The sequence below is a fragment of the Nicotiana attenuata genome, chromosome 10 (genome assembly GCF_001879085.1).
Source record: "Nicotiana attenuata strain UT chromosome 10, NIATTr2, whole genome shotgun sequence".
Classification (NCBI taxonomy): Eukaryota; Viridiplantae; Streptophyta; class Magnoliopsida; order Solanales; family Solanaceae; genus Nicotiana; species Nicotiana attenuata.
This window is the reverse complement of record NC_031998.1, coordinates 2,962,494-2,989,342: the sequence shown is the minus strand read 5'-3', so window position 1 is coordinate 2,989,342 and position 26,849 is coordinate 2,962,494. Positions and strand designations below refer to the sequence as shown.

Here is a 26,849-nt window from a genome sequence, read left to right as displayed (position 1 = left end):
GGAATTTACATGGTTTACTCAAGATTGTAGATGTTTCTTGCTAAAAAGTGAATATTCCCCTTTAAGTGGAGGCAAGAAACACCAGCCTAAGCCTTGGTGGCAGAGTTATCCAGTACTATAAACTGTTAGTAGATAGCAGATACCCGGTGGAATAGTCGAGGTCCAACAAGCTAGCCCCGACATCACAAACAAAGAAGAGTGAATATTCCACGTTGCAATCCGAATTTGTTTTATACTTGAATTTTGTTTAGGAGGATTTTAGTATCGCAATTTATCTATGCTTTTAGTATCACAATTTAGGGGGTGGTGGAATTTACATGGTTAACTCAAGATTCTAGATGTTTCTTGCTAAAAAGTGAATATTCCACTTTAACCGGAGGTAAAGAAACACCAGCCTAAGCCGTGGTGACAGAGGTATCCTGTGATATAAACCGGTGGGAGGTTGCAGGTACCCATTGGAATAGTTGAGGTGCCGACAAGATAGCTGCGACACCACTGTAAAAAAGAGGAGTGGATATTTCACGCTGGAACTCTGAATTTGTTTTATACTTGAATTTAATTTAGGAGGATTTTAATATCGCAGTTTATCTATGCTTTCATGATTGGTTGAGCCCTTCCCCATTGCAGGTTTCTTTTCCTTTTCTTAACTTTTTGTTTGTTTTGTTTTGTTTTCTCCGTGGGCCTTGCTTCTCTTTTCTTTCATCCTTGTGTTTTTGGTTTCTTAGTTGAGAATATGTTTTAGACAAATTAGCACTTTTAATATAGGTCCTATGCTTTCTAGGAGCGGTTTAGCCTTTTAGAGATTTCAATGTTTAAAATATATTGAGAACTTCTTCTACGATTTATTTGTAGCTGCATAATATTGGCATGAGATGAGTTTAAATGGAGTAACATTCGTAAGGATTCATATAACCGACCCTAACTCTTTAAGACCTAGCCGTAGTTGTTGTTGTTGTAGTAGTAGTAGTGTTTGCTTTTTTAAGATGGTTATTTGAGCTTTATTTGTACTTATATTTATCGGAACTAAACAATGTTCCCCTTGTATAGGAGGAGATCCAAAATTTATCCACCACCACTGGTGAAAAGGGTGATGATTTGATAAGGGACTTGAAGGAACTAACTGCTGTTCAAAGGAAAATTGCAGATTTACAAGTGGAACTTCAAGGTCGAAAGGTGACGTTTGTTGAGATTCTACTGAAATTGATCTATTTTTGTAAGGTTTTACATGCTCCTCAAAATTACCCAACACGAAATGGGGTTTTGAATCCAGTGAACACGCTTTCTGACAGTATAATTTTATATCACTTAACTTTTCACTTGACCCTAGTATATAGATGTCCTATCCATTTCAGCAGGGGATGGGTACCAAATCGTTCAAAATAATCCGAGAACTTCCCTAAATTAGTTTTTAAATTTTGTAATGGAGGTCAGCACATGATTTGTCCGGCCAATCTGAGTTTGAAATCATTCTATCAAATAACTTAACCATAAAAAAAAACGTTCTTTCCTTTGAACAATGTACAATTATTTGTTTTTGTATCAATTAATACCCGTTAGATGTCGTTCTCTATTTACTATTAGTCATCCGAGTATTCAAATGCATAAAGAGATTCAGTGCTATAGTTAGGGACTAGCTCACATTCGGTTGGCAGCTCAATTTAATAGTTTGGTAAATTGGTCAAGATAGGTGATCAGTAATGTAATGCGTTCTCCGACGAGCTTGGACCTCTAATGTTAATACTTTTTTCATCTTGGGAAAACAAGTTCAGTAGTATAACACGTCTATGTCTACCTTAAATGCCCAATAACTTAGTCTTCTGGATTATGACATCTTGCACTAAAAAATATAATACTACTACATTCAAGAAAAACCTAAAATTTTAACACTAGAAACCATCTTGAGTTTGAATTAGGATTGGGCGCAGAGAGGTTTTGCAGCTTCCTTACCTGTAAGTTTAACTCAAACTGTACTTAATATTTGTTTTTCGCTTCTTTTCGCTTCCTTGTGGACTCCTATAGTGATTGGACATTATAAATTGAGTTGGGAAGGACTAATAATTGTTGATATTTGATTTTCAACACTTTGCTAACCTGAAAACTTAACTCTTTTAGATGATATCATGAACTAACACAGTACTGTGCTACAACTTTAGGAGGACAAAAATGTTGCTCATCTGACACATGTCAGTGAAATGGAAAAGAAGATCGAAACATTGCAAAGGATTACTACTATTTTGAAGGACGTTATTCATAACAAGGTAACTGACCTGATCTGTAATTTAACTTCTATTTTCTTCTTTATTTTACATTTGGTGATATTCAAATATTTCATTATGATCTCCTCCGTCCACCTTTTTGAAACTAAACCAAATTCCCTTATATCATGGGGAGGCATCAATCCTAATTGTGTCAATTGGTTAAGTTGCTTGCATTAGCTTGCAGTTGCTTCTAGCAAAGAGCATTGACAACTTTATTTGATGTGCAGTGAAGCAAACTTCATCCTATAGCAGAATTACATAATAGAATCCTCTTATCTCTTTATTTTGTCATTGTCGTTTCTTTACTTAATTGCTTCATTTTGCTGCCGTGTTTGATAAACTTCTCCTGCGGGTTTCTTAGGACCGCATAATAGCTCGCCTTCAACAACCATATTCGTTGGATTGCATTCCTGTTGAAGCTGAATATCAGGTTTGTTACTTGCTAGCTTCATATAAAATCAGCTTATCTTCCATGAATATCTAGATCGCAAGAGAAAGATGGTTATCCATATCTATACCAACTACTGAAGAGCTTTAATCATATTTGCGCAAATATTGTCTTGTTGAACATTAGGAAAAATCAACTTAGTTATGTGGAAGAACTTTATAGATTACAATTGATTGGATTCATTGTATTTGAATAGCATGACGTTGTAGAATATTCTATATGATATTCTAGGATATTATTTATATGACATTAGGGTCTGTTTGTTTGTTGGAGAATAACCATCCTTATTATAAGTAGAAAATAATTACTTACCATATCATACTAGATTTTTGTGTAATGTCACCAACCAAGTCAAAGAGGTTTTTCCATTTATTTTCACATGATATTAAAGGCTCTATGATCTTGGTAGAGACTTGAAACACCCAGAATAAGAGAAGAGATGTTTTGATAACATGATGACAGTTGAATACAAGACGCACCTAGTTATAGTTGAAGGATGTAATCTACATCTTTTATTTCGTTGACGAGGGACTAACCAGTAACCAATTATAATATTCTGAATTAAACTGCCACTTTGCTTCTAACACACCCTACTTTATAATATTTACCTTTTAAAACACTGACTCGAGTCAGTATTTACACTTTGACTGACATGTCTCAGAGTATCCCTGAGAGCAAGAACTCGGATGCTTCTGTGTCAGTCTTTAGCTTTTTCAACTGTTCATTTTACCACTCAGCTGTGTGACGAGCCAATAGATAGATACCTAACGTTATTGAATAGTGCAGAAACAGTTTTCGGAATTGCTGATGAGGGCTGCTAGTGATTATGGTGCTTTAACGGCCTCTATAGAAGATCTTCAATGGAGTCAGAAATTTAAAGAACCACCAACAGTATGGGGGGTATGCACTTCTTGTTTCCAATTCTTCTATAAACTTTATCTTCATATATTGTAAAAATAAAACTTATTTCTCATGGTGGTTTGAGTAATGCAGTATTATTCGTAATGTTGTACCAAAAATAGTGTTTGTTCGGAAACTATTATTTTGTTTAGCATCTGAGGATTCCTAAATCAGTAAGGGTAAATAGCATCATCACGTTAGCACATACCTGTCCTGGTGACTGTTGTCAGGTGTTTGTTCATACTCATTTCTTAATTCTCCATTTGTTTGATGCAAAAAGAATGTTTATTTTCATTTGTGGACGGGCATGTCACTGTAGCTCTACATACTCTTTGATGGAAAGAAATTCTGAAACCCAATAAGAAGGAAAGAAGAAAAACAAAGTGTGGTGTAGTTAGCAGGGGCAATAACTGTCGAATAGGCACAGAAAATTGATAATGCAATTAGATGTTAGTGTGTATGAATCTATATAGAAGCAACACATGTTTGTATGTGCTCAGATAAGTGTCCAAGAAGTTGTAACCACTAAAGGAACTAGGAACCATAAGATCACTAGTGCAGTATTGCGTTCTGGTTTATTGCATAACTGGGTTATTGAATCCTCGAAGTGCATATAGGATGCAAACATTATTCCTTGTTACTCTGCGGAATGCCATGAAGAATGTTAGAGAACTTCTGGCCAAGGCTTTGGTCTAGTGGTAAGAGCGCAATGCGTTATGTGTGGGTTAGGTGCACGTCACAGGTTCAAACCTTACTGCCAACAAAAGCCTTGTATTTAAGTGGAGTAAACCCATTATTCATCAAGTTTTTAACCGTGCACCATTAGCGTTCGGGGATTTATCGGTTATTAGAAAAGAATGTTAGGGAACTTCATGAATTCTCATGTTCAGAGGCGGATCCAGGATTTAAACCTTATGGGTTCAACTTTTAAGGTTTTTAGTATTGGACCCATTATATTTAAAGTTATGTGTTCATATCTACTATTTTTGCAATTTTAATAAATTTGTACATATAAATTTTTACTCTGCATCGAAAGTTATGGGTTCAATTGAACCCGTGGGTAAAACACTACATCCGCCGCTGCTCATATTTGGATATGAAAAGGAGGTTCCAATATTCTAGATAATCTACCAAGCTCCATTTATTTTTAATGTTTGACGTTTCAATTAATGTAGGAAATGCTTCGTCCAATTCCTGTTGCTTTGGCTTCTTGCACCATATTCTTTGAAGCCATGTCTGCAATGAGGGAGTCATTCGCAACGCTCCAGGCTTTGAGAGTTGGTCATTCTTCTTCCTTGGCTACATTACCGAGCAACAATCCTTCTCAAACAAATGTTGGAAATACTGATTGCGTGACTCCTCCCCCATTGAGAACCGAATCGAGCTTTGATGATTTAGCAGTCGGAAGCTTGAGAAGGCAAGAAAGTGAGCCGCAAGAAGGTAGCGAAATTGCAAAAGGTGATGGTATGAGCCACAGGAGATTGTCATGGCCTCCTTCAGTTAAAAGCATCTCATAATTGTATCAACACTTCTTGGCATGCTTTGTATATTGTTATTCCCGGTTCCAGTTTGGATCTCTTTGTATTCTTTTAGTGCTCGTTTGGTACGAGAGATAAGGGATAATTTATCCCGGGATTAAATTTGAGATGAGTTATCTCAGGTTTGGTTGGGACAAATCGTGGTATAACTAAACTAATTCCGAGATTAGTTATCTCGGGATTGTACTGTTTTTTTATCCCGTGGGAGGGTGGAATAACTAATCCCGGAATAACTAATCCCGAGATAATTAATCATGGAATAACTGATTTCCCAACCAAACGGCCCCTTGGGTGTTTGTATTTATCGGGTTGGAGAAGGTCCCTTTACTGAATAGGCAGTGATGTTTGTTTGGTTTTACTCCTGTAATCGTTACTGTTGAACTACAGCTATTTCTGGTAGTGTACAAAGTGATAATAGGCGTCTGGTCAATCTTATGGTGTAAACAATCTGTGCACGGTCAGTGCACATAACTTAAACTCTATTTGTTATTTGTACAAAGTTTTTTGTGCATGAGCTATGATTTGTGAAGGGAACAACATGGCAACTACTGTTTGTTGGTATTCTTTATAATGCAAAGTGAAAGATTTCTTTGTGGTCCCTTTTTCTTCTTTACGTCTTTGTTTTTTGTAAAAGACAAAGTGTCCCTCGTTGGTGGTGGAAAGTCTTTTCCTTCTCTTTATATTAAATTGCTCTTTGTTAGGCTTGTAAAGAGCTAGTGAAAGAGAGTGGTCTCGTGAACATGAGAAATTGGTCCTCAAGGGTCGATTTGCCCCCCTACGCAAGATATACGTGAGGCCAAAATTATGTCCAATAGCTGGCAAATTATTTTGTGCAAATTCCAAACTTCCAGCCACGAGTGCACGTGTTTGGAGGTGCTGCAGAACCTTGCGGAGCGACTGGTCTTAACGATTTGCACCCAAGCAGGCGGAAATCGCTTTCAAGGCTTCGATAAGTAGTTCCTGTTTCCGTCTTATTCCTTGTCAATGGATAATATTCTTTAAAAAGCTACAACCCCAAGTCACTAACATGTAACAAAGGGTCCACCATCAAAAGTTGTGGTGGGAATGATCGTTTCATCCTTAACAATAGGTCTGGGGTGCGAGCCAGAAATAAAAAAGAAATACTGGCAGGAAGCGTTTTCCCCGTTAACAAATTTTACGTGACGTAAATTCGAATTAGATGGGCTTAAAGCGGGTACTGGCTTCCGATTGAAAAACAAAAACAAAAAGCAATAATGTTTCTACGTAAGACGCACGTTTAATAAAAGAATTTAAATTACTGATAATATAAAAAATATTATTAGTTTTTATTTTTATCAATCAGATTATTGATACTACTATATTGTTTATCTTAGATAATTATTACATCGTCAATGTAAAAATTAACCTCGGTGCAACTTCAAGCCTCAATAAAATACTGAAAATTAAAAACTTATCCGACAACCATTTACAATCTTAAACTAAACCTTAGTAAAATACTGAAAATTAAAAAGTTATCGACAACCATTTATTACAATCTTAAACTAGACAAACAACACAGTGTCAGACATAGAATCTTTTGAAGAAAATGTCTTCATAGATTGAATGAACTTTGAAGTTTGAAGCCAACCCCTTAATAATTAGTAATATATGTGTCCTTTAATATTATATATATACAAATGTTCATGTATTCTTAAAGTTGTTTTATTATTTCAAAAAATAATTTTCATTATTTATTAAAGAGAGTAGTGGTCTCACGAAATGTTTATTAAAAAAATTGGTGCATCTCTTCCTCAGTATATATAACTAGTAGTGAGAGTTGAGTAATTTCATTAGCTAGGATTGGTCAAGATTTTACAATTTTTGAGTGTTTTTACATTTCAAGATTTCAAAAATTGTTTATTTGTTGATTTTTAGTTGAGTTGAAAAATGGAGGAGAGATATGAGCCATTGAAAAAACTTGGTTCTGGGCATTTTGGGGTGGCTAGACTTGTCAAAGACAAGAAAACAAAGGAGCTTGTTGCTGTCAAATACATTGAAAGAGGAAATAAGGTAGTTTTCATTACTCCTACATGTTCATTTTAATTGATTTTTTGGATTTTTTTTGTGGTTCATAATATTTAATTTTTTCTGATATCAAGTAGGAATTAACCTTTTTTTTCCAAAGTTGTCATTGGAGTAATTAAAGAGTATCGGAGTACCTTATATTTTCGATTAATAAATTAAAGAAATAGTAAAAGTTAATATGATTAATTTTTATTAATGTTAAAAGATGGATTACTTAGTAGCAGGTGTTTGGACATAAAAATTATGGTTTTTGAAAAAAGTAATATTTGGAGTTAAGTTGAAAAATGGTATTTAAAATTTAATTGAAATTATGTTTGGACATGCATTTCACTTGAAAAAAATATTATAGTTTGTAAAGGGGGGAAAGAGAAATTTTCTGAAAATTTTGAAAAACTCATTCTCGATTATTTTTCAAAAATATTATGGTTTTTTGAAACACTCATTCTCGAATATTTCGATTAAACTTGCAAAATTTTATGGATAAACACATTTTTTAAAAAAAAAAATTATTTATGGACAAATGGGGCTTTAATATGTGCGAAAACAGTCAAAAAATTAATTAAAGTGGACCAGAAGGAGTATCAATTATTTTGCTTCTTCAATGATATTTCAATTGTTTGGGAATGTACTGACTTTGATATTTTAATTTTCTGTTTCAACATTTCTATCGAAACATCGTAAGTGCATATTTATAAGATCAATTTCTGCATGTAAAAGTATTTTTGAGGACTTAATGCGTATCAGCTACTTTGAACCAATTAAACCAAGAGCACTTAATTCTTTTGGTTATGTTATAGTCTTTTTTAACAGATACAGATTCTTTTTCTTGTTTCAGATTGATGAGAATGTGCAGAGGGAAATTATAAATCATAGATCATTAAAGCATCCCAATATTGTCAGATTTAAAGAGGTAAATACCTACTCTTTTGTTGCTATGAACACTTGATTTCATTAAAAGGAAAATGTCCAAATTTTCCCTAGTACTATTGCAAATTATTTAATTTTGCTATCCTTTAAATTTTTGGTCAATTTATATTCTTGTCATTAGCAAATCGTCTCGTATTTGCCATGGTGAAACGTGAAATGGATGGACTCCATTTGTCCAAATTCTTCGAGAAAAAAGGGTTTGAATTTACTCCTCAACTTTTGACTATAGTTTAAAATTATCACTCAGGCTCGAGCTCCATAAGAATCAAGGCCAAAAACAAAACTTTTATAAGATGAGGTAATATTAGGCCAAAAGTCCAACGGAGGACAAAGTTGCTCATATTCATATAGTACTTAGGCAATTTTGACCGTTACTGATGCAAATGCATTTTTTAATACTAAACTGAGTCGAGCATCTTTCAGAAACAACCTCTTTACTTTCCTAAGGTATTGGTAAGGTCTGCGTACACATTTCCTTCTTCAGACTCCAATTATGAGGAGCCATTTGCGTTGCTGTTAATTTCACATATGGTCACTGAACGTGCGCGCTTTTGTTGCAGGTTTTGTTAACTCCAACACATTTAGCAATTGTTATGGAATATGCAGCAGGTGGTGAACTTTTTGCTAAAATATGCAGTGCTGGTAGATTTAGTGAAGATGAGGTTCTAAAGATCTCCAATTTGTTATTTTATTTCTGTATATTATAATAATATAAATGTTGTACTAATTTTCATTCTTGTTATTCCGAAAAAATAGGCTCGCTTCTTCTTCCAACAGTTAATATCTGGAGTTAGTTACTGTCATTCAATGGTAAAATTCATAAATTGAAGTACTTTTCCATTTTGTTATGTTTGTTATCTTTTTTTCATGAGTTTCTTTTTCAATTGTAGGAAATTTGTCACAGGGATCTAAAGCTGGAGAATACACTCCTTGATGGAAGTCCAACGCCACGTGTAAAAATATGCGATTTTGGTTATTCCAAGGTTTCTTGCTTTCTGTTATGAAATTCGTCGCTAATCTTTTCTTTAATAATATAATAGGTAGTAACTATACATTTTCTTTGTCATATAGTCTGGTTTGTTGCATTCGCAACCTAAGTCGGCTGTTGGAACACCAGCTTATATTGCACCTGAGGTCCTCTCGCGGAAGGAATATGATGGGAAGGTACGAATACTCTTTTTAGATTATTACATCTTAGAAAAAAAAAATGGACCTTGAGTTTAACTTAATTAATAGTCGAAGACTGCCTTTACCATATAAGAAGAGAACAACTCATTCTTGTTACACTCACATTTTTCACATGTATATACATGTTCCGTATCGAAAATATCGGGTTCAGTTGAATCCTAAACTAATAAGCTACATCCGCCACTGTTTCACTAGGTACATTATGCTCATTTGAAAGTTCTATATAAGAAAAGAACAACTCATTCACGTTACATTCACGTTTTCAACATGTATATACATGTTCCGTGTCTGAAGGAGAGCTTTGGTGTAACTGGTGAAGTTGCTGCCATGTGATCAGGAGGTTACAGGTTCGAGCGGTAGAAACAGCCTCTTGCAGAAATGCAGGTTAAGGCAGACCCTTCTCGGGACCCTGCATACAGTGGCGTACGCAGGATTTGTCATAAGCGGTGTCACTATTTCTAGCATAAGCGTAACAGTCAAAAAATATTTTTCTAGAGCCAAGGGAGTTTGTACCCAAGACCTCTCACATCAAACTTGAAGCTGTCAACCACTAGACTACTGAGCTATGATGCAAGTGGTGTCACGTTTAATGATTTTATCTTGTATTTCTGTTTTACTTATTATTTTATATATATGTTTATATATATATATATAGTAAAAAATTTGGACGAAGCGGTGTCCCCTGACAATGCTTGGGTCCATGTAAATCCGCCCCTGCCTGCATATAGGGGAGCTTAGTGCACCGAGCTGCTCTTATATACATGTTACATGTCGAAAATGTCAGGTTCAGTTGAATCCGTAGCTAATAAGCTACATCCGCCACTGTTTCACTAGGAACATTCTGTTTATTTGGAAGTTCTATATTTTACAGATTGCAGATGTATGGTCATGTGGGGTGACACTATATGTGATGTTAATAGGAGCATACCCTTTTGAAGATCCTGAAGATCCAAGAAATTTTCGTAAAACCATTGAGGTTAGTTTATGAAGTCTTTGATTTGAGTTCTCAACCAATGTTTTAATATTCTGTTAACTGATATAGTCAAATCTTTCTATAACAGCCGCGCTTATTCCGATATTTTTTGGATGCTTTAGTGAAATGTTGTTATAGATGACCTATATTATAAAAATCGGTTCGAGAAAAACTTGGCTTTTATAGTGATCAATGACTATTCTATAGGGATGCTGTTATAGAGACGTCTAACTGTATATAACTGTTGTGCGTTTAACAACTTAAGGATTTATCCTTTCTTTTTCTTTTTCAGAGAATAAAGAATGCTCAGTACTCTATACCAGATTATGTAAGAATATCTGGTGAATGTAGAAACCTCCTCTCTGGAATTTTCGTCGCAAACCCCTCCGAGGTAACTCTCTTTTCTTGAAATAACATGTCAAATGTGTACAAGGTTTTAGTGAAAGATTCATAAATTAGGTTTTTTGTAATCAATAAAGCTTCGTTGAATATCATATATAATATTGGAATAAGATGAGTTTAAATGAAGCGACGTGGATGGTTAAGAGTCATACAACACCCGACTTGCTTGGGAATAAGTAGTGGCTTTCATAAGATTGGGGCAAGTAGTATTGTCTTATTGTCATAATTCGGAGTTTAAGTAGTTTAAGTTTGGGAAGTTGTGATTTTAAGGCTTTACTTCATGTCACAAAATGATTTTTTCTGCGTAATGTCGAATGGCTTCCCTTGCTAAAGTGTGTCTCCACCACTGGATTAAGGCGTAATAGTAGTAGTCGTTGTTTCATTGAATATCATATCACATTAGAAGTAAGATCTCTTTGTTTTGCATAGTTCTTTGGGGCTAGAACTATTCGTATTGGGCAGAGGCGGATCTATGCAATAGGTAGAGGGGTCACTAGCAGTCGTAAAGTTAGACAAGGACGGACTTAATATACGAGTTGGTATATGTTAAAAGTTCACTAAAGAAGTACAAATAATATATTCGAACCTAGTACATCAAACGAGTTGTGCTAGAATTTTAACTCGAATTCATTAAGTTCAAATCCTGAATCCGTCTCTGCTTTTGACAACAAATGATTGTACACACATATTGTGCTATTGATATGGCTTTGCTTAAATTAGCTTTTAAAAACATTTCAATTATCAATGTACAGAGGATCACCATTCCAGAAATAAAGCAACATTCCTGGTTCCTAAAGAATCTGTCAAAAGACCTGATAGATTGTGAAAATTCAAGATTCGTAGAAATTTCCGATCAACCACAGCAACGCGTGGAAGAAATCTTGCGGATCATACAAGAGGCCAAGACAGCAGGAGAAGTGTCAAAATCTGACGTGCCAACAGACGTCGATGGCACAGAGGGTGACCTCGAGTCTGAAATTGACACCAACGACGATTTTCTGGATCCTCATAGAGAGTGAGCTTAAAAACAGACCGACATGAAATATCAAGAATTCATATAGTTGATCCCGACTTGTATGGAATAAAGACGTTGTTGTTATCGTAGTAGTGTCTGAAGGTCACATTGATTAATAAATTGAGTATGACTACTAAATATGGGATTTACTATTGTTGATTTAATGATCTTTATTACTACTTGATAAAACTTTTCAAATATAATGGCTTAATTATTCAATAATGTCAATTGTCAAAGATTGAAATCCACACTTCACTTAAGTCATTAATCATGTGTTCGTTTGGTAGGATTTTATTAGGGAAAACGATATATTACTATTAGCTTTAGTAATATTACTAATACCTTGTTTGGTAGTGTTTTCAGTACTATTCTTATACATAGCAAACCATGAAATTAGTAATATCATAATTTTTAATATATGGATAAACATGAATAAAGATAGAATTACCCTTTCAAAACCTTTAATACGTCAAACCAAACAATCGATAAAAAATAATCCTAGCATAACTAATCTCAGCATTACTAGTACCAATATTACTAATATACCATATTCAGTATTATTCCTATACACCCTACCAAACGACTCCAAAGTCTTCTTGAAATCAAAGGTTATAGGCTATAAATAATAGTCAACAAGAAGCAATTAGCAGTATTTGTCTTCATCACTTGCTTGACATCTACATTTTTTACATAGAAAATAAAAAACAACGAAACTTCCCTAGTCAATGACAAAGTATATCACTGCTAGAGAAATGCCTAAAACCGTCTAGAAATATCGATCGAAATAGGACAAAAAACTGAAAAAACCGATTGATTTCTGACCGACTTTAATTCGTCGAAATTAGGCTGGTCGGTAATAAATAGCGACCGAAGTCGGTCGCAATTTCTGACCGATTTCGGTCGGTCAATAAAATTTTACAAGCGACCAAAAAAAGAAAAAATCTGACCTTCATACTCCAAACTCCTTCATTCTTTTTGAAACGGAACAAGTATGGCTCTTTTTAGGTGTGGCTTAGAAACTCTCTTAAGCTCATAAATTTTTATACTTCCAATCAAGCGTTCGAATTATACTTAAATACCTCGGATTGAAATCAAATTTTGCACGCAAGTATAATTTAACTATTGTATATGAACATATTCAAAGACTCGGAATGCCAATCAGAGTGCTTTAAAAGTCCACTCTTGATCAGACTAATAAACTCTTAAGTTTTTCAAAATATCATTTTTTTTTCCAGAAACAACAACAACAACCCAGTAAAATCCTATAAGTGGAGTTTGGGGAGGGTAAAGTGTACGCAAATCTTATCCCTACCCCAAGGGATAGAGAGACTGTTTTCGATAGACCCTCGACTCAAGCAGACGAAAAAGATATTTTTTCAGAAAAAGAAAGAATAAAACAAGTAATGTCCCACAAAGTGTTTGGCACGCGGAATCCGTATTCACCGACTACACTAGAGCTATTCTGTTTTTTACGTTAATGCTTTGAATTTGTTATACCTATCTCTAAAATGATTATCTATACGCCTACGCGGATCCGAGATTTAAACTCTATGAGTTCTAGTTTTAAGGCTTTTAAAATTGAACCCATTATACTTTTTAAATTATGAGTTCAAATCTATTATTTTTGTAATTTTAATAAATTTTTGTATATAGATTTTTACTCCGCAAAAAAATTATGGGTTAAATTGAACACATAACTAGCACGTTACATCTGCCCCTGTATATATGAAAGAACATGTCATGCTTTCTTAAAGTCAAATAAATAACAAAAGGGGAAAGATATTTATTGCATCCACCTCTAACAAGAGGGAAACTTCCTAAATCATACCCTCAAATTGTCAGGCCATTTAAAAGATAACTGGTCCGTAATAAGTAGAATTTATAATCTTGAAAATCTAACTAGGTACTCGTTACAACATATAAAACTACGTCGTAGTATAAAAATTCTTTATATTGTTAGTATCTACCGGGGCGGATTTATTGCCTAAAATATGGGGTACGTGAGCTCATGGTCTTTCTATCAAACTAGAGTATCAACGTGTGTTGGAGTTCCAACATAATATGTTAGAAGTTTATATGCAGGGGCTCCATAATCCAGCATATTATACTGGAACTTTTCGTGTTTCAGGAAAATAGTGGCTATTTTTCAATGACTTTGCAAACGCTGGCTATTTTTTAAATTTCAGTCCGAAAACTGACTAGTCCGAGCTATTTTCACTTTTTTATATTGTCAGCCTATATAACTTACAAAAATTAATTATTAATATAATTTAACCGTTTTTTGCAGGTTGTCTACTTTATTTTTCAGGTAACCATTTTCACTTATTATGAACAATTATATATAGTTATCTTTTAGATGACCTAATCGTAAATTCAAGCCAACTACTATAAAAGGGATAAGAGAGTTAGAACTTTATGGTTATAGGGAATAGAGTGTGGAAAGTGAAATGGGAAAATCAAGGGTTATGTTAATGGCCATACTATTGGTCCTATTTTTGTTGAATAGCTTTGAATTGAAAATTATGGCAAGTGCAAAATTGAGTGAAACAGCATGTAAAGAAGAGAGAAGAATTGGTATAAATGCTTGTAAACCTGTTTTGTATGGAAAACTTCCTTCTCCTATGTGTTGTGAACGTGTTAGGGTTACTCATATTGAATGTGTTTGTTGTGTTATTACTCCCAAATTGGCTGCTCTTATTGATATCAATCGTTTCATTCGTCTTGTTGAAGGTTGTGGTCGAAGAGTCCCTCGAAAATTCAAGTGCGGAAGTAAGTTAATCTTTTTTTCATTTCGTCTCGCTTCTGTTAGAGATGAATTCAGGATTTAAATATATGTTCGACTTAATCATTAATATTCTGTATGTATAAAGTTAATCTCAAGTGGATGGGTTAGATTTAGTATCTTCTTATCTGCAGGTTTCTTTTACTATAGTATGTTGTTTCTTTCTCTTCGGCTATTCTATCATCTTATTTTGCAGTTGTTTCTTATCTTGTTGTTTTTTAGCCTCGTATATCTCCGTATTAGTCTTGTTATTTTTTATCTTGTTGTTGTTACTACTTCTTGTTTCTACTTCTTTTATATTATTTTTTTTTTCATTTTCTTGAAGATTTTGCATTAAAAAAAGGCAGCCTATTGCACTAAGATTCAGCTATGCGCGTGGTCCGAGGAAGGGCTAGATCATAAAAGTTAATTGTACGCAGCCTTATCCTGCATTTCTGCAAGAGGCTGTTTTCACGGCTCGAACCCGTGGCCTCCGAATCACATGGCAGCAATTTTACCAGTTACGCCAAAATTTTACATGTTTCTTAAAATGTTCTGTATAATTTGGTTGACTATAATTGTTGTAGCTGAAATTTGTTTATATTTTCTTTTATTGTTAACTAGTTACTATGAATTTGCAGGTATTACCACACCACCCTAAGGAATATAGTCAGCTTAATTGGCTTGCTGCTTGGTGTTTCTTTTCCTACTTTACTTAATCAATTTTAATCCCTCCAAGCTGTTTATGATTAATAATACTAATGTATTAATAGATGGTTACTTAAGCAAGTTACCTAAGCCCATATGTCTGAAGTGGTTCTTTAGTTAGAATTAAATCAAGGAGGAGAATAGAATATGTTTTACGCTATCAACGTATTTTCATCTATTATAATATATTTTAAGTGATCTAATAGTGCCTATCTTTTTTAAACTGTCAGTGCATAGAATTTATACTCAAAGAAAATAAAGTTAATCTATTCTGTGTAACGGACAAGATTCTGTAAATTCTTCCACATGAGAGGTTTGGTTGAATCTCTCTAAATAAAAGATGTTATAAGTCTTAAGATATAAGCTAGTAGGATAGTGAATTTCCGAAAGAAGAAGAAGAAAAATCCAAAAATTTTAAGTTTTTCCTTGCATTATTCACGTCCGAACCAGTGAAAGCAATAGCTAAAAATTAATAATACTATAATAATAAAATGTGAAGGAATAGTTAAAAAAAAAAAAAAAAAAACAAAACAAAAAAAATGGGGGGAATCCGGTTTGGATCGGGGGATTGAACCCGACGTGAATCGAACACGCAACCTTCTGATCTGGAGTCAGACGCGCTACCATTGCGCCACGGATCCGGATATCTTATCAGCTACATCTAATTTTATAAAAAGTTGTAAACAAAAACTTTAAACAAAATACATTTAAAAGCATTTTTGTGAAGTTAGGCGATTTTGAGGCTTTTCACGAAACAAAGATACAGATTCCTACAATAACATTACATGTTTGTAGGAGACAATGGATAACAAACGATTTCAGGAATAAAAAAATCCTGGTATGAAACATTTTCCTTTTAATTTGTTTACGGAGTATGAATTCGGATTAGTCGATCCCAAAGCAAATATTATATACTAGATAAAATAAAAACGAAAAAAAAAAAAAATAGAAAGTCTAGAGATTAGGTGCGGTGCATCATCCATGAAATATTGTCCATTCTTGAACATGTAGACAGAAAAGGATAGGTTGGTCCATAATAATAAGGATATAATGCTACTAATATAATCAATAAATATCATTTACCACTTCAGCACTTCTCACTGACCTGCACGTAAAGATCGACAGTGTTTGTCAATCAAGCCACTCCCTTACGCAATAAAATGTGAGAAAATCAGTTAAAGAAGTGGAAAATGACACTGCATAGCTGCTTTCAAAATAATAATCTAATTTTTTTTTTTTTGTATATATATACATTTTGTATGTTATGTACAAAGTAAATTTTATACACTTTTTTCGACGAATATAAATAGTTTCTGACGTGGGCTAAAGTTATAATATACTTCTATAAAACGCTTATGTGGCGAGTGGCATGTTATAAATTGATGTAAAGTATTAATTTAACTTCTCCGTAATTCGTATTTTTTAAATCACGTAGTTCAATTACTTTAACGTGATAAAAATTAATTTATGAAATTTATTATTATAGCGCAAAATTGCAATAACTACATGGGAAAATAACTCATTATATAGTTAGAGTAGAAAATAGTGAATAATACTATCAAGATTAGTGGAGTAGGTGTGGGATTAGATATGCACATAAAAGATAGTATTTTTGGTCAATCAAGCCACACACCTTGCTGCCGCTGGGCTACCATGTAGATAGGCATGGGCTTGTTTGCCGCCAATAATTGTAAAGGTAAAAGTGTTCAAATTAAAGAATTTCTCAATACAAAAAGGATGTCAAATTTTTTAGATTAACTAAAAAAAAAAGTGTTGTATAAAGTACACGGAATTAAGTACTCAATGTTATAATTTACGTAGCAACATCAACCACAACAACAACGACAAACTCAGTATATTTTAACCATGGGACCTGGGGAGAGTGTATTTCCATAAGCGGGGTCTGGGCCGAAGAAAAGATTCGATTCCACTTCTAAAGCTAGCTCCTCCTCCTTAAAGATAGGATCCTCCTTGGTCATTTTTACATAACACTTGGCTATCCTTCTTTTTGTAAGCAATATCTTGAAAGGCAAAAGAGAAGAAGCTGTGGCAACAAGTAGTAACAACAGAGTCCGTGAATTTTTCCACTTTTTTTTGAAATGTTTTTATTTTTTTTTTGAAATCAGTGTTTAGCCATAAAATTTTCATTTTTCAGTTGAAGTTAAATTTTGATTTTTCGAAAATTTTAAAAACTCCAAAAAGCTGTTCTAAAATTTTCACTCAGATCACTCACAAAACTTCAAAAACAACTCAAAATTATATCATGTCCAAACACAACTTTAATTTTCAAATACCATTTTCACTTGATTTTTTTTTTAAATTTATAATTCTTATGTCCAAACGCCCACTAAGAAAACCTGAAACAAAGATAGCAATCAAACAATATGTGGTATTATCAATTTACGAATAAAGCGAAACCATACTAACACTAATGCTATCGGATTGAGTAGAAAGTTAAAGAACATTTTCTTTAATCAAGTTTTTATTAAATACTTTTTAGATGTTTTAAATATTATTTAATTAACTATTACACTCTTTTAAGTAGTTTTTAAATATTCAAAAATTAAATATATTGACAGTCGTACTCTAAATCTTACCACATAAAGTGCAAAGGAGAGAATATTATATTTTGTGGCAATATGGTGTATTTGGAGTAATATTTCTTGTGACAATATGGTTAGAGATTTGTAGAAAATTTTGCAATTCGCCACTTTAGAGTGGGTGGTGTGATGTGATGTGCTTTGATGAAGTGTTGTGGTGGTAAACTGGTGAAGTAGGTGTGGGGTTACCTCTGCACTGCAAATAAATATAGGCCAATTTTAGTCAATTAAGCCACTCATCTTACTGGCTACTCCTGCACAAGCCACTCATAGGATAAAAAAAACTACAAAAAAAAAAAAAATGATGTTTTATGACATTGTATAGCCGTTGTAAAAATAATAACCGAAATAATATATAAAATATATATATATATATATATACATTACGTATGTCATATACAAAAACTATATAAATTTTATATACTTTTTCGACTATCAAATATAAATAATTTCTGGCGCGGGTTAAAAGTAATAATACCATAGTCTTTAACGTTTGACCCTTGTGGTTTATGGGTTGACTCAAAATTTTAAGTTTAATAAATTTAATTTTTAAGATTTTCAGTATTAAATTTATTATATTTTAAGTTATGTGTTCATATATTATTTGTTATAATTTTAATGAATTTTTATGTATAAATTTTATATTTTATTTTAAAAGTATAGATTCAGATGATATAAAGCTACATCCGCCCTGTTAATGTGCTAAACTGTGTTTACACCTAGCTATCTCCTATCCAATCACCCCTACTTACCACCTTCCAAGTCACAAGAAATATCTAGAAAGTGATGATGGTAAGTGGGGTGGTGGGGGTGGGGTGGGGATTCACTACCTATGGGTGGAGGGTGGGGTGGGGGACTGGTGGAGTAGGTGTAGGATTAGCTGTGTACATCCCTTTGTGTAAGTTAGCATTTGTGTGTCATCATTCATATCATTATCCTCACCCACTCTAGCAAACAACTGGCCAAAATTCAATGCCCCATCACCACCCCACCACCCACCAAACCCAACCCCCAATAATACCCACACCTCTCAACATCATCATTCAACAACCTCAACCTCCACCACCATCCCCACCCCCTCACCTTACCCATCACCTATGCTATCATGCGCCTCTCTAACACTACCCATTCCCCACCCCCTACACCCCTACCCCCTCAACATCAATCATACAACAACCTCCACCACCACCCACCCCGCCACCTCATCATCTTTGCTATCTTGCGCCTCTTTCCAACACTACCCATTCCCCACCCACCATCACCACCCCATTTATATCTCAACTTTCCATCTAAATTCAATCACTTAAAAACACCACTCAATTTTCTTAAAAAAAACAACACCATAATACGATGTCGTCTAAACTTGATGTAACCGTCGCAGAAACATCCCCGCCGGCGGTGGAGGAGAAGCCTCCACCTCCGGCGAGGAGATTTCCACCGCCGTGTTGGACGCAAGACGAAACTCTAGCCTTAATCGACGCCTACCGCGAGCGGTGGTACGCCCTCCGCCGGGGCTACCTCCGTACGGCAGATTGGGACGCGGTGGCAGCTGCCGTGACCAGCCGCTGTCCAGATGCATCTCCGGCGAAAACCTCCGCCCAGTGCCGCCATAAAATGGAAAAACTCCGGCAACGTTACCGTGCTGAAAAGCAACGTTCCCTTGCCTCTCCAACCGGTAGGTTTTTTTCGTCTTGGTTCTTTTTTGATAACATGGATGCTATGGAAAATGGTACTACTGTTGCATCAATCAAATTAAATCAACAAATGGCCGAAAAACAAGTCCCATCAATTGACCCAAATTTATTGAAATTAAAGATAAATCAAAAGAATGGTGTGAATTTTATTGAAGATTGGACTCCAACTATCATGTTAAATCATGGCGTTGCGAAAACACCCGAAAGAAATAATTTTTCTTCCAAAATTCCAAATGGGTATTGTTTTAACAAAGAGGAAATGCCTAATGAGGTTGAGTTTGGTAGTGGGTTTCGCGTAAAAAATGGAATTTCAATTAAATCGAAGCGATCAGTAATGAATAGTACTAGTTTTGATTGTGATGAAGGAAGTGAATATAATGGGAGTAATGCTAGTGATGGATTTCATGTAAGAAATTTTGGTGAAAATTTTGGTATTTCGAGTTCGAGAAGAAACTATGGTGGGAATGTTGAACCCAATGTTGATTCTAGGTTTGGTACTCCAAAATTAGGGAAAAAAGGAGTTGGTGGTGGAGGTGGGGGTGGAGGGGTGAAGAGGGGGAGAGATCCAATGGAAGAGATGGTTTTATCGATTAGGTTATTGGGTGAAGGGTTCATGAAAGTGGAGAAGATGAAGATGGAGATGGCAAAGGAAGTCGAGCAAATGAGAATGGAGATGGAGATGAAGCGAAACGAGATGATACTCCAATCGCAGAAGCAGATTGTGGATGCATTTGTGAAGGTCTTGAATGAGGTAAACAATAAGAACAAGAATGTGAAGACTGTTTCTCCTGATGAATCATAGCTCTAAGGTGGAGAGTTTATGTCGATTTCCATTGTTTTTGGAGGGCATTGGAATAACAACGACGATGCCTCCATCCCAAACTAGTTCGAGTACGGTTCATTTCCATTGTTTTGGATGCATTGGAACAAAAACAACAACGATGCCTCAATCCCAGACTAGTTGGAGTCATGTTGATTTGAAGATTCTTGATTTCAAGGTCTGTGCTTTAATTTTGCTGCCTATTTATGACTTTTGTGATAGTTTTAAGTCTGTTTTTGCATTTCCAGGCAATCTGTAACATATTGTAATGTGTATAGCTACTAGTTTTAGTAGTAGTAATAGTTATTTATTTATATAGTATTGTGTAGTAGGATTAAGAAGTGAGGGATTTATCCTGATCTGATTCTTAAGGAAATGTTACAACTCTTCAGCCTTCATCAATTGGTTGACTCCTTTGCTTTGATGAAATTCTTATTTGTAAAAGAAAAGTCATGAGGAAGATATTAAGAGTATTGCAGACAATTTGATAATTAGTTACAGCTCGAGCTACTTCTGTTTTTTCTTGGATAACAATGGTGTGCGGGTCAGTTTGTGCACATCTTAACTAGTTCTATCGCGTACCTGGTACATCCCACCAAAACATTTTTCTTTCTTGGATATCCATGGTGTGCGGGTCAGCTTATGCATATCTTAACTAGTTCTGCCGCATACCTGCTACATCCCACCATAACAAGTACCGAGTACAGCTCGAGCTAGTCTTTGGACTTTGAAAATGTAACTTTTCCTTCACTGTTGCTCCTTGAACAATTCATAATCTCTGTAATAAGACTTACTTACAAGAAGTTTTGTTCTGCTAATCTTGATGGAAATCTGAACTAGTAAAGTTATTAACTTAATGCTGAAACCTCATTCCCTTCTTTGAAACACAAGGATGTTTTTTATAACATGGCTTTGGCTAGGTTTGCCTTCGTTAGTACAACTCGTAGATACTTCAACTCCCGATACCGTACCGAAATATATAGTATTATATTATACAATACACATATTATTAATTAATACATATTTATAAAGAATCTAAAATTTTACTTTCTTTTATTTTCTAAGTTCATCAATTAACTTCAAACAAGTAACAAGACATTTCTAATGATCAAATTTATTCCTTTATGTACAATTTTCTCTCAGGGTTGATATTTGCTGGTTTTGGACAAAATTTTTGACAACAAATATTTTTACTTTTGTACTTTAATTAAGAATATTGCAGTCTATGACTCGATGCACTAGTTAGTAATCAAACCGAATAAACCGAAGTTACAGAACCGAATAAATTGAAACCGAAAGGAGAGAAACCGAACCATATCGAATTTAATTAGGTATGGTATTGGTATGCACTTTAAGAAATCGAATACCGAAAATACCGAACCGAAATGTCTAAATACCGTACCGTACCGACCGACGAACACCCCTAATGGCTATTCCCTTATTATAAAAATGCCATGCTTTTCATCTTTTCTTTCTTTTCTTAATTATATTCTTTTCACTTTATATGACTGCAAATTATTGTAAGACAAGGTCCTATTCAAAAAAGAATTTGATCATTCCTTATTTCCTTTAGACTTCAGCCAAAAAGTCTTCTCATAGATAGTTAAGTGTTGCTTTATTATTTATATAAATCAACTAATATTCTTTCTCCTAATTTATAGATAAAACGACTCATAATTTTGAATCAGATAGAAGGCAAGTGTACGTGAAATAATGATTTATATTTATCAATTAAATTTTCTGATTTCAGTATCTAGTAAGTATTTCTGTCACAATTAACTACTACTACTTCTTTGCAAGTGTATACCACGAAATTGACAATGATCTTCTAACCATTCTAAGGAAGATATATGTTGATCAAATTATTGTACAACTTCTAAGAATGATCTACTTCCGTAGAGAGAAAATGTTATAGTTCCTTAAAAAATGAGGCTAAAACTTTTAGACGTAAAATATTTGCAACAAAGTGGACTGTTATAAAATAAAGACTGTAAAGTGAAGAAACCGAAGACAAGTAGAGAGAGAGGAAGAGATTTATTATTTGAACTTCAAACCGATGTACATAATGAATTGAAATCTCTTCTATTTATAGAAGACTGCAAGCTGCTGTGTAAGCTGCTACTGTAAGCTGCTGTGTAAGCTACTACAAGCTGCTGTGTAAGCTGCTACTATAAGCTGCTTGTAAGTTGCTTCTGTACCAGATATAGATAATCTTCTGTCGGGGATAATATTTATTCATAACGGAGTACCGAAATGATAAGCTTCTTCAGGAAGCTTATTTACGACGGAGTACTAAATGAACACCCATAATATAGTATATATATTTATGACACTCCCCCTTGGATGTTCATTAGAATATAATACGCCTCATTAAAACCTTACTAGGAAAAAACCACGTGGGAAAAAATTCTAGTGAAGGAAAAAGAGTACACATATTTAGTAATACGCATTGCTAGGTGCCTCATTAAAAACCTTATAAGCAAAACCCCGTGGGAAAAAACCTTAGTAAGAAAAAAAGAGTGCATCGCGTATTTTATTCCCCCTGATGAAAACCTTGTTTCAAATATTCGAGTCTCCGCATTCCAATCTTGTATAAAATCTTCTCAAAAGTTGAATTTGTAGAGAATATTATCTACCACTATTTCAGATCGATTTAAATTAATCTCATCAAACCAAGAAGCTGCTACAAGTCATTTCATTGAGTTGCTTGCAACCTGCCTGCATCAGCTGCTTGTAGAAAACTTCAATGGAGTACTAAATGGCTAATCTACTTCAGGAAGATTATCTACAGCGGAGTAATAAATGGACATCCACAAAAATATTTCAAAACACTCCTCCTTGGATGTTCATTATTATGTGCCTCGTTAAAACCTTACTAGGAAAAACCCCGTGGGAAAAAATCCTAGTCAAGGAAAAAGAGTACACTAATAATATACATTGCAAGCTGCCTCATTAAATACCTTACCAGAAAAAACCCAGTGGAAAAAAAAACCTGAGCAAGGGAAAAAGAGTACAGTGTGGAGACTTGGGTATATCAGGACCAAGGAGTTCATCATCCTCTTCTGGAGGTAAGAATGGATCCTTAATCCGTGTAGGAGAAGAACTATATCTTGCTAGCAAATTAACAGAAAATGCTATGTCAGGCCTTGCAGCATTAGCAAGATACATTAGTGCACCAATTGCACTGAGATAGGGTACTTCGGGACCAAGGAGTTCCTCATCCTCTTCTGGAGGTCGGAACAAATCCTTATCCACTTCAAGTGATCGAACAACCATTGATGTACTCAATGGGTGCGCTTTGTCCATGTAAAAGTGTTTTATGACCCTATCTGTATAAGCAGATTGATGGATACAGATCCTGTCTGCTAAATACTCAATTTGCTAACCAAGACAAAGCTTTGTCTTTCCAAGATCTTTCATCTCAAATTCCTTCTTAAGATATTCAATTGTCTTTTGGAGCTCTTCTGGAGTTCCAACAAGATTTATATCATCAACATAAACAACAAGTATAACAAATTCTGATGACATTTTCATTATAAAAACTACATGGACAAATAACATCACTTACATAACCTTATTTCAGCGAATATTCACTGAGGCGATTATACCACATGCGCCCAGATTCCTTCAAACCGTACAAAGATCTTTGTAATCTGATCGAGTACATTTCTCGAGACTTTGAACTACATGCTTTAGGCATTTTAAATCCTTCAGGGATCTTCATATAGAATTAATCAAATGAGTCATATAAGTTATGACTTACATTTAAATGGCGTGACATCTTCAGGTGTCTGGACTACAGGTCCGATCCTCACAATCATTTACAATATTGTGCGCTATATTGTATCAAATATATCGTCGACGATCATTTTGTATCGGTTCCTAAGCGACATAACTTGTTGAGATCTCATTACTTTCTTTATTTTCAGGTACCTGAACTTCTTCTGGAGTTTCATGAAATATTATGCCGTGGGCTCTTCTAGAGCTTATTTCCTCCTTATTATGATTATTTTGATCATTTGCTCCTATCATTTTCAAGGATTGTTACCTTTGGAACCGATTGGTCTACCACGCTTCATGCGTACAGCAAACTCTATCCTTCAGGGACTTTAATTTTAATAGGAGCATTTGCAGCTGAAATATGATATTAAATTTTGGATCAGCAAATGCTTCTGGCATTTGACTTGAATTATCTTCTAGGTGAGGACCATATTAATGATAATTCGATTCATATAGCATATTTTTCAGCTGTTTATTCCATCCCCCAAATGTTAGAAAAACTAACATATATCCCCAATCTTCTTTGGGAAACATATCTTTGTGTATTGTGGTAGAAAAATTAATCATATACCACACATCAAAAGATAGTAAAAATATTTGATTTCTGATCCTAAACCAATTATGAGGGGAGGACTTTATCATATATTGTTGGTCTGATGCATACAAGTGTTGTTGTATGCAATTTAGAATATCTTAGACCAACATATGAAGCTTTGTTCTCATAAGCAATAGTTTAGCCATTAGTAGGAGGTATTCAATGCTAAACCAGCTTGGATATAAACCAGCATTATCAAGATGAATTGTCTTGATTTCATAATCTAAAAGTTATGCTCTTAATTGAGAAAAGCAATCTCAAATGCCAAACTACAGTTTGACAATAAACATACATGTAACCATCTTATATATGCATCTATAAGTGGTTCACATGACAGGTGAATGGGCCCATATTCACCTTTTATATATTTCAGAATTCAGGGGTTTAGTCCCAACTTTAGCCGGTATAATCAATTTATTATGAGAACAAGCAGCACAAGAGAATTCTTGAAGAATCTTCTGGTTCTTCAGTATATGCTTATCAGAATTCTCAAATAGCTCATTTAAAAATGGCAAATGAAAACTTCAAGTTTATCATGACATGTGCTATCTCTTAGTAAACTTCTGGTTTACTATGGCACAAATTTTTGCATTAGTAAACTCCTGATTTATTGTGACTATTTTTGTATAAGTAAATTTCTGATTTACTGTAGCTGCTTTTGCATTAGTAAACTTCTGGTTTGCTGTGATACATGATGTAGTACAAATTGAAGAATAAGGCGGGTAACTTCTCACATTCATATTTACCCCCTATAATTGTGGAAACATGAAGATTTTCAATCTTTCAATCATTTGTAGTCTCAGTATGATTGTCTTTTGTATTAGTAAACTTCAAGTTTACTACAACATATGTTTTGATCATAATCATATAATATGAATGACATATTTGTATATAAGCTCTTCGAGAGCCTTCATTTATTATCCACAATCTTATATTTATCGGACACTACTGGTGTCATGTGTCTTCTAGACAAATAGTTAGCTCTTCAAGAGCTTTTGATAATTTTGTACTACCAATTATTGCCCAGACACTTCTGGTGTCATGAGAGAAAATCATAATCAAATGAACAATATAAAGACAACTTTAAATTTATAAATGTAAGAAATTAAGAATTTCAGTATTTCTACCACCAACTTCGTGACAAATATCTCCTTCGGGGAGAAACGCCATTAACATCTGAGTATTTTATATCAAAGCGGTGACTACATAGGCATTACATCCTTCAGGTAAAGATAGTTGTTATTTCCTTCGGGGAACTCGATAACTAACCATAACATATTAATGTGGTTGTAGTAGAAAGCATTCTACAAGAATACTTTTGCCTTGGAATGATATTTAATAAAAATTTCCAAGATATTTTACGTACAACGGGTACGTGCGATAATGATTTTTATGCCACAAAAATAAGATTTATATCCTTTGTTATTCTACCTCTTCAGGAGGTGAGTTGTGGTATTTCTTCATTCACTCCAGGAAATGAAAATGTGCTTTACATATAACTTTGAATAGCTTATTATTTTGTTTAAGCACAGAAAGAGACAGTTTCATAATATTTTCTTGCTTCAGGAGAAAATTTCAATTGTGTTACTTCTTCAGGAGTAAATTTAAAATACGAAATATTGAGTATATATTCCCTCAATCGTAGTTCCTCTTCTGGAGGTGAATTGTAATATATTCACATCAAAAGCACGTTCATATTTACGAGCTTTATTAATATTGTCACATTCACTTCAGGAATGGACTAATATTTATCAAAAGTTCTCATCCTTCAGGGAACGGAACATAATTATCTGAACGTGCAGTAATCACACCAAATCGTGTGATGCTTCAACCTCTTTTAAGATAATGCTACTTCAGGAGCAAATCGAGGCATGCAAGTAATATAGAGAAATTTTCTCTAACTTATCTTCAATTGTAACCATAGAAAGCCTAAATTATCACTTCTGGTAGTCATAAGCATATACCACTTCTGGTGGTTACCAAAATTTAGTTACAATGAGATATATGAAACATAACCACTTCTGGTGGTTGTATATTTCTTGTAAACTCTGTTGGAGTTTAAGTGGAAACAATGTTATCCACTTTGTAATCCTTTATTAAGATAATAAGGATGAAAACAAATACCAAAATAGGTATTGTGTACGTAACACATAACCAAGTAGGCGATGATAAAGATATTAATATATAAGCAAAAGG

At 34.3% G+C, this 26,849-nt stretch overlaps 4 protein-coding genes and 1 non-coding gene across 5 annotated transcripts in view; 4 read left to right on the top strand and 1 right to left on the bottom strand.

Annotated features, from left to right (window-relative positions):
* Positions 1–5,743, top strand: part of LOC109232908 (AUGMIN subunit 2-like) — a 6,285-nt gene extending 542 nt beyond the window's left edge. The window contains exons 2-6 of the mRNA XM_019398598.1: positions 1,048–1,173; positions 2,154–2,258; positions 2,620–2,688; positions 3,493–3,606; positions 4,782–5,743. Of these exons, the coding sequence (XP_019254143.1) occupies positions 1,048–1,173; positions 2,154–2,258; positions 2,620–2,688; positions 3,493–3,606; positions 4,782–5,123 (756 nt within the window). The 3' untranslated portion in view covers positions 5,124–5,743. The remainder of the gene's footprint in view (positions 1–1,047; positions 1,174–2,153; positions 2,259–2,619; positions 2,689–3,492; positions 3,607–4,781) is intronic.
* LOC109232906 (serine/threonine-protein kinase SAPK3-like) lies at positions 6,894–11,871 on the top strand. Its single transcript, XM_019398597.1, has 9 exons — positions 6,894–7,175; positions 8,026–8,100; positions 8,678–8,779; positions 8,874–8,927; positions 9,008–9,100; positions 9,189–9,281; positions 10,177–10,281; positions 10,571–10,669; positions 11,433–11,871. The coding sequence occupies exons 1-9, from the start codon at positions 7,053–7,055 to the stop codon at positions 11,697–11,699; spliced, it is 1,011 nt and encodes a 336-aa protein (XP_019254142.1). The 5' UTR covers positions 6,894–7,052; the 3' UTR covers positions 11,700–11,871.
* Positions 14,061–15,367, top strand: LOC109232905. The gene is made up of 2 exons (XM_019398596.1): positions 14,061–14,464; positions 15,098–15,367. The coding sequence occupies exons 1-2, from the start codon at positions 14,143–14,145 to the stop codon at positions 15,115–15,117; spliced, it is 342 nt and encodes a 113-aa protein (XP_019254141.1). The 5' UTR covers positions 14,061–14,142; the 3' UTR covers positions 15,118–15,367.
* On the bottom strand, positions 15,734–15,805 carry TRNAW-CCA. The gene has a single exon. It is a non-coding gene; the product is annotated as a tRNA-Trp (tRNA).
* LOC109232904 (trihelix transcription factor ASIL2-like) lies at positions 18,523–20,784 on the top strand. The gene has a single exon (XM_019398595.1). It carries the CDS (start codon positions 19,115–19,117, stop codon positions 20,258–20,260), a length of 1,146 nt encoding a protein of 381 aa, XP_019254140.1. The 5' UTR covers positions 18,523–19,114; the 3' UTR covers positions 20,261–20,784.